The 8,913-nt window shown below is 43.2% G+C and overlaps 1 protein-coding gene across 1 annotated transcript in view; it reads right to left on the bottom strand.

Moving 5' to 3' along the window:
* The window catches only part of CCDC63 (coiled-coil domain containing 63), a 48,593-nt gene that overhangs the window by 17,919 nt on the left and 21,761 nt on the right, over positions 1 to 8,913 (bottom strand). Inside the window, exons 5-6 of the mRNA XM_006865495.1 lie at positions 2,060 to 2,241; positions 576 to 796 (exon numbers count right to left, since the gene is read on the bottom strand). Of these exons, the coding sequence (XP_006865557.1) occupies positions 576 to 796; positions 2,060 to 2,241 (403 nt within the window). The remainder of the gene's footprint in view (positions 1 to 575; positions 797 to 2,059; positions 2,242 to 8,913) is intronic.

The raw sequence follows: 8,913 nt of genomic DNA, 5'->3' as shown, positions 1-8,913 counted from the left end.
AAAAACAAAAACAAGCAATCAAGGGAGCAGAGATAGGGGAAGATCAAGGCCAGGCCACATGGAAACCACCAAGGAGCCAAGGACCAGATGCTGAAAAGAGACAAGGACCTTCCTTCCCCCAGAGCCCACAGAGAGAAAGCCTTCTCCTAGAGCTAGTTTCCCCAATTCCAACTTCTGACCTTCTAAACGGTGAGAAAATAAATCTCTGTTTGTTAAAGCCAGCCACTTGTGGCATTTCTGCTGTCGCCATGCTGGAGAACTAAGACACCTGCCGCCATGGATGAAATGTTCATTTGGGGGGTGGGGCATGACCACATTTACAGTATTCATTAACTGAACGACATCACACATTTACAGCATTCATTAACTGAAAGACATCAGTTTCTGAAAAATCAGAATGTAGGGGGAACACTGGAGAACTATAGCCGAGTCTCCCCAACAGATTCTAACTTGACCCCCTTTTCAGATGGAGTATTCAAAGATGTCTGCTTTGGGGAAGGGCATTGTAGGCAGGTGGAGGTGGGAAAGAGGGGGTAAGGAGGTGCCAGGCCTTGGGAATCCAGGGAAACACAGACCTGGATCCTCTGGGTCTTCTTGTGCATCATCTCCATGTCGTTGTTGAGCTCTGTGACGTAGGTGAACCGAGCAAAGTTCTTCTCCTCCTTGGCCAGGAATTCTTTGATGAGCTCGTTCAGGTTCCCATTCTCAGACAGCTTGAGCAGCCGGAGGTGGGCTACCTCGTAGCTTTCGAAACTCTCCCCCTTGCTCTTCTTCCCATATTTCTTTACTTTGAGAGCTAGAAAAGGAAAACCCAGTCACAGTATGAAACTGCAGCTGCTCAGATCAGTATCAAGCGGATGGTGGTGGTGGTTGTGTGCTATGACTCATTGCGACACTGTATAGGATTTCCAAAGCTGGAAACCTCCACTTTCTCCTGAGGAGTGTCTGATGGACTCGAACTGCTGACTTTATGGTTAGCAGCCCAATGTATACCTACTACACCACCGGAGCTTGGTGCCAGACAAATTGTTTTTGTTATTAAGTACTATCGAGTCCATTCAAACTCAAGGCAACCCTGTATAGGATTTCAGAGGAGGGACTGGTAAGCTTGAACCACTGACTTTGTGGCTAGTAGCCCAGTGCTTATCCTACAACGTCACATCATCTAAATAACATGCCTTGGATAAGGGGCTAGAATCTTCCATGGGACAGGGGAGAAGCTTTGCTTGTCTATTCACTGCACAAATCTAATTAAGCATTTCTTATATACACCAAGTAAGGAGGCCTGGTGACATCGTGGTTAAGATTTGGGCTGCTAATCTCACTGTCAGCAGTTCGAAATTACCAGTCATTCCATGGGAGAAAGATGCGGCTCTTTGTTCCTGTAAAGATTCACAGCCCCGGAAACCCCATATAGGATCGCTATGAGTTGGCACCAACTCCACGGCACAGAACCACCACCATCACCATATATACCAAGCAGGAGTCCTGATGTTGCAACAATCTTGTGCTTGTCAACTAACAGAAAGTTTGGTAGTTTGAACCCTCCCAGCATCTCCAAGGGAGAAAGATCTGGTGATCTGCTCTCATGAGGCCTCCAACCCAAACCCATTACCACGGAGTCGATTTTGACTTATAGCAACCCCATAGGATAGGGTTTCCAGGAGTCCTGGTATGACACTGTAGGATAAGCACTAGAGTGCTAAATGCAAGGTCAGTGGTTCAAACTCACCAGCCATGCCTCAGAAGTGGCTGTAACTCGGAACCAACTAGGTGTCACGTAACAACAACAAAAGATTGGTTCCAACTACCAACCTTTTGGTCATGCTGTAAGTCAAAACAGACTCAGTGGCAACTAACAACAACACATACCAGATGTTGTTAAGTGCCATCGAGATGGTTTTGACTCATAACAACCCTGCATAGGGTTTCCGCGGAGCAGCTAGTGAGTTTGAAGCTCCGACTTGCGGTCCAGTGCTTGTGGTCCTATAGAATCACACCAGGACTTCGTACCAGGTAAGCTGAGTGAAAGAGAAGGGTGGGGGCCTGGAGAGCACACCTTCCTCCTTTTTGCTTTGCTCCTCAAACTCTGAGCGATCGTTCAGCTTGATGAGCAGGAAGGACTTGAGCTTGTGCTCGTGGGCATAGATACGCTCCAGTTCACGGATCTCCAGGTTGTACTGAGAGATGTCCTTCTGCTGCCGGTCCTTCAGAGCAGCCATACGGGCCATGGCTTCCAGCCTGCGTAACGGGACACAGGATCTCAGTGTCCTGCCATCTCCCTTTCCCCCCTCTCCCTGTCAGACCAGAAAGACATCCTACCTGGCCAAGGCCACCACTTCCTTTTGTTTATTTTTAACCCCCTTTCCTCTGGTAACCACTAATATTTGTCTCAGTGGATATTCTTAGCCTGGATATTTTATATAGTCAGATCATATGATATTTCTCCATTTGTTTCTAATTCATTTCACTTGAGAGTTCTTGGGTGGTGCACACAGTTAAGCACTTGACGATTTGCTGGGAAGTTGGCGATTCAAGTCTACCCAGAGACGTCTCGAAAGCCAAGCCTGGTGACCTGGCCCCTCGGGACCATAGTTCCACTCTGCACACAGCAGTCCAAACTGATTTGATGGTAAAGAGCAACACCAATTTTACTCAACACGTTTTCAAGGTTCACGCATGTCATGTAGCAGGTATGAGAAGCTCATTTCCCTTCATGGGTGAGTAAAGTACCCTTGAAAGGATAGACCACATTTTGATTATCTATTCATTGGCTCTGGAGTCCTGGTGTGGCACTGTGGGTTAATGCACCAGACTGCAAAGTCATTTGAACGGCAAGGTTGGCAGTTCAAGCTCAACAGCCGCTCCTTGGAATCCCTGTACAGGGTCGTTATGGGTCGGAACCAACTCGACAGCACTTCACAACAACAACATTCATTGGCTAGCAGGCACTTGAGCTGTTTGTACTACCATCACTTTGTTTAATCATGGAAGTTCTGTGAGTAGAGCAATCCTCCTTACCAGCTGCAAGCTATAGACCATGCTGGGAAAATAATGTTTCCATCATCATCATATGGACACTACTTATCAATGACCTTGTCCCATCACTCCCTTACATACATGAATATTATTTAATCCTCACTTCTACCCAAAAGGGAGTGTTCTATACACGAACCACATAGACCACGAACCACAAGGTCTGTGGTTTGAGCCTGCCGGCTGCTCCAAGGAAAAAAAAAAAAGAGACTTTCTACTTCAGTGATGATTTATTAAAGCCCCAGAAAGCCTATACAGGGTCGCTTTAAGTCAGAACAGACTTGACTGCACTTACAACCACCACCACCACCAAAAGAGGTCTTACAACAATGTAGTAATGACTGAACCAGGATTCAAACTCAGATCTGTATGCCTCCAAAATCTATGCCACTTGTCCCAATGAATGTGACTCCAGAAGACACCTGGACTGGTAGAGACCCGAAGACGAGTGTGAGGACCAACTCAACTGGCCACCACAGTGAGCATTTACTAAGTCTCCAGTAAGAATGCTACCATCTCACGTACATCTATGGATGCAGTAGCTCAAAAAAGGGTACAAATCTTTACAGCAAGCATCATTCCCACCCCCTCCATACACAGAGTAGACAGGGATGAGCAACTTGGACATTAGCTACCCAAAATGGAGGGTCTACAAAGGCAAGAAGTGACTAGCTTACAAGCTTTCAAGAGGGAGCCTAATTCCAGAGGGCATGGAGGAAGGTAGAATCTCCACTGAGTAGTATCCAATCTGTCTGGGCGGGGCTGATGAAATGGATAAGTCTCTTGTGATACAATAGTGAATAATTACTATCAGGACTGACTGTGAGGGTTGGAAATGTAAAGGTAGACATTCTGTAGCAAAAGGAGGAGATTGACTTTGCAGTCTAGGAGCAGAGGTCCCTGGGACCATCAAGGAATAAGAGCGGAGTGTGGGACCCTACCCAGAGAAGCAGTGACGCCAGAGATGGAGGTAGAGATGATGATGTGAGAGATGGAGAGGCTAGGGACTCTAGACCCAGTGACGCCAGAGATGGAGGTAGAGATGATGATGTGAGAGATGGAGAGGCTAGGGACTCTAGACCCAGAGAGGGAGAGGGGCTGTGTGCTGATGACCAGGGGTCAGGCTTGCAGGGTATACCCTTTGGTTGGTTGATGATGCATGGAAGGGTTTGCAACCATGGCAAAGAAACAATATACGATAGGATGAATGTAAAGCTAATGTTCTCCCATGTAACCTATCACATAATTCACAATAAAACATAAAAAGAATCCTATCATCTCAAAAAAAGAAAAAGAATCTTAGCATTGTTAACCCTTCATGTCCTTGTCTGTAAAATGGGGGGGTGATAACTCCTAGGAAGATTGTGAGGGATCAGATAATACCCAGAACAGAGTTGCTATAAGACAAGCTTAGTGTCATTAATCTAATATTCTCACGGAAGTAACCAGAGGCATTTACTTTATAATAGCTGTTATTTTTATACTATTTATTGTTTTGCAATATTGTAAACTTGTCTCTTAATTTTTCTCTTTTAATAAGGTTTTATTTTAATTTCAACTAAAACAAAGAGGAATGATCAGTAGTTGGAAAATATGGTCTTGGTGATAGAAACGATGATGGAAATTACATGACAGAATTTTGGGAAACCAAATAGGTATTCATTGCAAATACCTTTTTTCAACTACATAAAAAGCTATTATACACATGAACCTCGCCAGATATAATACACAGGAATCAAACTGACTACATTGGTGGGGAGATGGAAAAGCTTAATATCATCAGCCAAACGAAGGTCAGGGGCCAACTGCGGAACATATCATCAACTGCTCATATGCAAGTTCAAGCTGAAGTTGAAGAAAATTAAAACAAGTCTATAAGTGCTACTGTAGACAATGAATAAGGAAGACCATAGAAGAATTAATTCATTTAAATTATGGTGTTGAAGAAGAAGATTATAAGTACCATTAACTGACAAAAGAACAAACAAATATGGTTAGGAAGAAGTACAGCCCGAGTGCTCCTTAGAAGTTAGGATGGTATGACTGCACCTCTCATACTTCGGACATGTTACCAGGAGGGACCAGTCTCTGGGGAAGGATATCATGCTTGGTAAAGTGGTGGGTCAGCTAAAAAGAAGAAGATCCCCAATGAAATGGATTCACACAGTGGCAGCAACAATGGGCCCAAACCTAACAACAGTTGTGAGGAAGGTGTAGGATTGGACAGTGTTTCATTCTGTTGTGCATAGGGCCCTATGAATCAGAGCCAACTCGATGTCACTTAACAACAACAACAACAAGAGGCAAAACATGACCTTGATTAAATTCCACCTGAATTTGAGACCGTCTCAGGAACAGATTCAAGGCATTAAACATTAATGAATGAAGACCAGAAGAATTGTGAAATGATATCAAGGAAATCATACAGGAAAAAAGCAAAACGTCTTTAGAAAGACAGGAAAGAAAGAAAAGGCCAAAATAGATGTTAGAAGACATTCTGAAACTTGCTCTTGAGCATAGAGAAGCTAAAGAGACTGGAAGAAATGAGGAAACAAAAGAAATGAACAGAAAATTTCAAAGGGCCACTCAAGAAGACCAAGTCAAGTATAATAGTGAAGTGTGCAAAGATCTGGAGTTAGAAAACCAAAAGGAAGGGACATGCTCAGCACTTCTCAAGCCGAAAGAACTGAAGAAGAAAAAAATCAAACCTTGGGTTGCAACATTGAAGAATTCTATGAGCAAAATGGGAGTCCTGGTGTGGCATTGTATGATAAGCACTAGACTACCAGCTACTCATTGGAAACCCGATACAGGGTTTCTATCAGTCAGAACTGAATCTACAGCACTAACAACATGAGCAAAATATTGAATGATACAGGAAGCATCAAAAGAAGATAGAAGGACTGTACCAAAAATAATCAGATGATGAGCAGCCATTTCAAATGGTACCATATCCTCAAGAACCAAAGCATTACAGTGGTATTACATGGGGATTTACCTTTCCTGCAAACACCACTATGAGTGTGGTGGAGCATACAGTGGGAGAAATGATGAAAACTTCTTAGATTTTATCAAACATCTTAAGGCAATGAGTTGCTGGGCCTGGGGCCTCAGACCCTAGTCTCAGGGGACACCACGGTCAATTGGCATAACATAGTCCACAAAGACAATATTCTACATTCTACTTTGGTGAGTAGCATCTGGGATCTTAAAACCTCATGAGTAGCCATCTAAGGTGCACCTCTTGGTCTCTCCATATGCAGAAAGAAGAAACGTGATGAGAATTGAATATGCTTGGAATCAATTTGTCCAATGGAACATGTGAACATGTCTCTACTGCCATGAGACCAAAAGAACTAGCTGGTGCCTCACCACTACTACCAACTCCTCTGAAATGAATCATATTAGAAGGTCCCAGATAGACTGGTAGAAAATATGGCACAAAACTCAAAATTAATTTTAAAAAGGACCAGGCTGACTGGCCAGAAAGAGACTGAGACTATGGCCCTTTACCACCCTTCAGATCTCGAAAGGAACTCACTCTCGTGACCCAGTTTTCAGCCCAGTAGTAGATAGGTATATAGTGGGGGACAACAACACTAGTAAGGTGTGCTCACCATGGAATGGTCAATCATTCAAAATCAAAAGGGTTAACAATTACTTATGGACAAAGTTGAGAAGGAATGGAAATATGAACCACAGGGAGGAAGCAAGATTGTATGGAGGGGATCACAATCATTGAGAGGAAACTAAGTATGATTTTTTTTTTTAAAATATAAAACAGATGATTTTGTCTGTAACCAATTCACAACAAAAATTGAGGGGTAAGAAATAAGCAGTGGTACTGAAGGAAGAAGTCCAAACTGCACTGAAAGCAATGGCAAGATGCAAGGCTCCAGGAATTGACGAAACACAGATCGAAGGGATTCAACAAACTGATGCAGCGCTAGAGGCTCTCAGTCATCTATGACATGACATTTGCAAGACAGCTACCTGGTCAACTGAAAGAAATCCATATCTGTGCCTTTTCCAAAGAGAAGGTGAGCCAATGGAATGTGAAAGTCATCTAACAATATCATTAATATCACATGCAGAAAAAACTTTGCTGATAATAATTCAAAAACAGTTGCAGCACAGATAACTAGATTTATTCTATAAATAAAGAAAAAAAAAAGCACCTAAAATGAATGACATAAGGAACTAATGACGTTGCAGGACACACCAGAGCTTTGTCCACAAGTAGTAAGAGCCTCACTCTTGTGCAGTAGCCATTCTCCCCTCCGGGCTGGGCCTCCGGTGCAGCATGGGCTCGAACCAGTAGGTAACACTGCAGCCTGCAGAGCCTGTTGTTAGCTGCCAGGTGAGTCATCCAACAACTCTGAGTACAACAGAATAGTCCTGCACCCTCGTAATTGTTGCTGAGTTCGAGCCCACCGTAGCTATTGTGTCAACCCATCTTGTTAGGACTTCCTTTTTTACAGTGACTAATGAATCGGGCTGTGAACCTTAAGGTCAGCGGTTCGAAACTACCAGCTGCTCTGCGGGAGAAAGATGAGGCTTTCTACTCCCGTAAAGATTTACACCCTCGGAAACCCTGTACAGGGTCGCTATGGGTCGGAACCGACTCGATGGCACTTAACAACAACAATGCTGTAGAAGAATCGATGCTTTTGAGCTATGGTGTTGGAGGAGAATACTGAAAGTGCCATGGGCTGCCAAAAGAACCAACAGATTCGTTTTGGAAGAAGTACAGCCAGAATGCTCCTTAGAGGCCAAGATGACCAAACTTCATCTCTCATACTTTGGACATATTGTCAGGAGGGACCAGTCACTGGAGAAGGATATCATGTTTGGTAAGGTGGAGTGTCAGAGGCAAAAAGGAAGACCCCTCAACAAGATGGATTGGCCAAGTGGCAGCATCTATGGACTCAAGCGTGGTAACAGTAGTGAGGTTGGCCCAGGATCAGGCAGTGTTTCATTCTGCTGTGCATATGGTCGCTATGGGTCGGTACCGATTCAATGGCACCTAACAACAACAACAATTGCCAAGAACAATGTTTTTCTCCAGTGACTAGCTCCTTTTGTTAAGTATGTGCACCAAAGCAAGTTTCTCTGCACCCAAAGCAAAATGATTTGACAGTTTTCATTGGTGATTTCTGTTACATATTTCACTTGTGTTTTAAAGTTTATAACTTGTTTTAAATAAAGGTTTGCAGCAAAAAAAAAAAAAAAAAAGTTGCAGCAATACATCAGCGGGAAACTGCCAAAATTTTAAGTCAGATTCAGAAGAGGACATAGAACTAGGAACACCAAGAGTTATCTTGGCTAAAAGCAGGGAATACCAGAAAGATGTTTACTTGAGCTTCATTGAATATGCAAATACATTCCAACTGTTTGCATCATAACTAACTATAGAGTACATTGAGAAGAATAGGTGTTCCAGAACACTTACCTGTGCATAGAGCAAGACACAGTCATACAAACAGAACAAGGGGATACTGAATGGTTTAAAATCAGGAAAGGTAGGTGGCAGAATCTTGTTCTTTCACCATTCTTATTCAAACTGGAGTCCTGGTATGGTATTGTAGGATAAGAACTGGTCCTTGGCTAACCACTAAGTTCTAAGTTCAAACCACCAACAGCTCCTCGGAAACCCTGTACAGGTCGCTATGAGTCAGAATCGAAAAGACTGCACTTAACAACAACATTCAATCTGTATGCTAAGCATATAATCTGAGAAGCTGAATTTCATGAAGAAGAATGTGACATCAAGATCGAAGGGAGAGAAAAACTATAGAAACAATCAACAAGACGAGAAGCTGGTTCTTTGAAAGAATTAATAAAATCGACAGACCACTGGCAAACCTAACAAAAGAA

This window comes from Chrysochloris asiatica, unplaced genomic scaffold, assembly GCF_000296735.1.
Source record: "Chrysochloris asiatica unplaced genomic scaffold, ChrAsi1.0 scaffold00078, whole genome shotgun sequence".
Taxonomy (NCBI): domain Eukaryota; kingdom Metazoa; phylum Chordata; class Mammalia; order Afrosoricida; family Chrysochloridae; genus Chrysochloris; species Chrysochloris asiatica.
The sequence above is the reverse complement of the archived record's forward strand: the minus strand, read 5'-3'. Positions and strand labels throughout refer to the sequence as shown.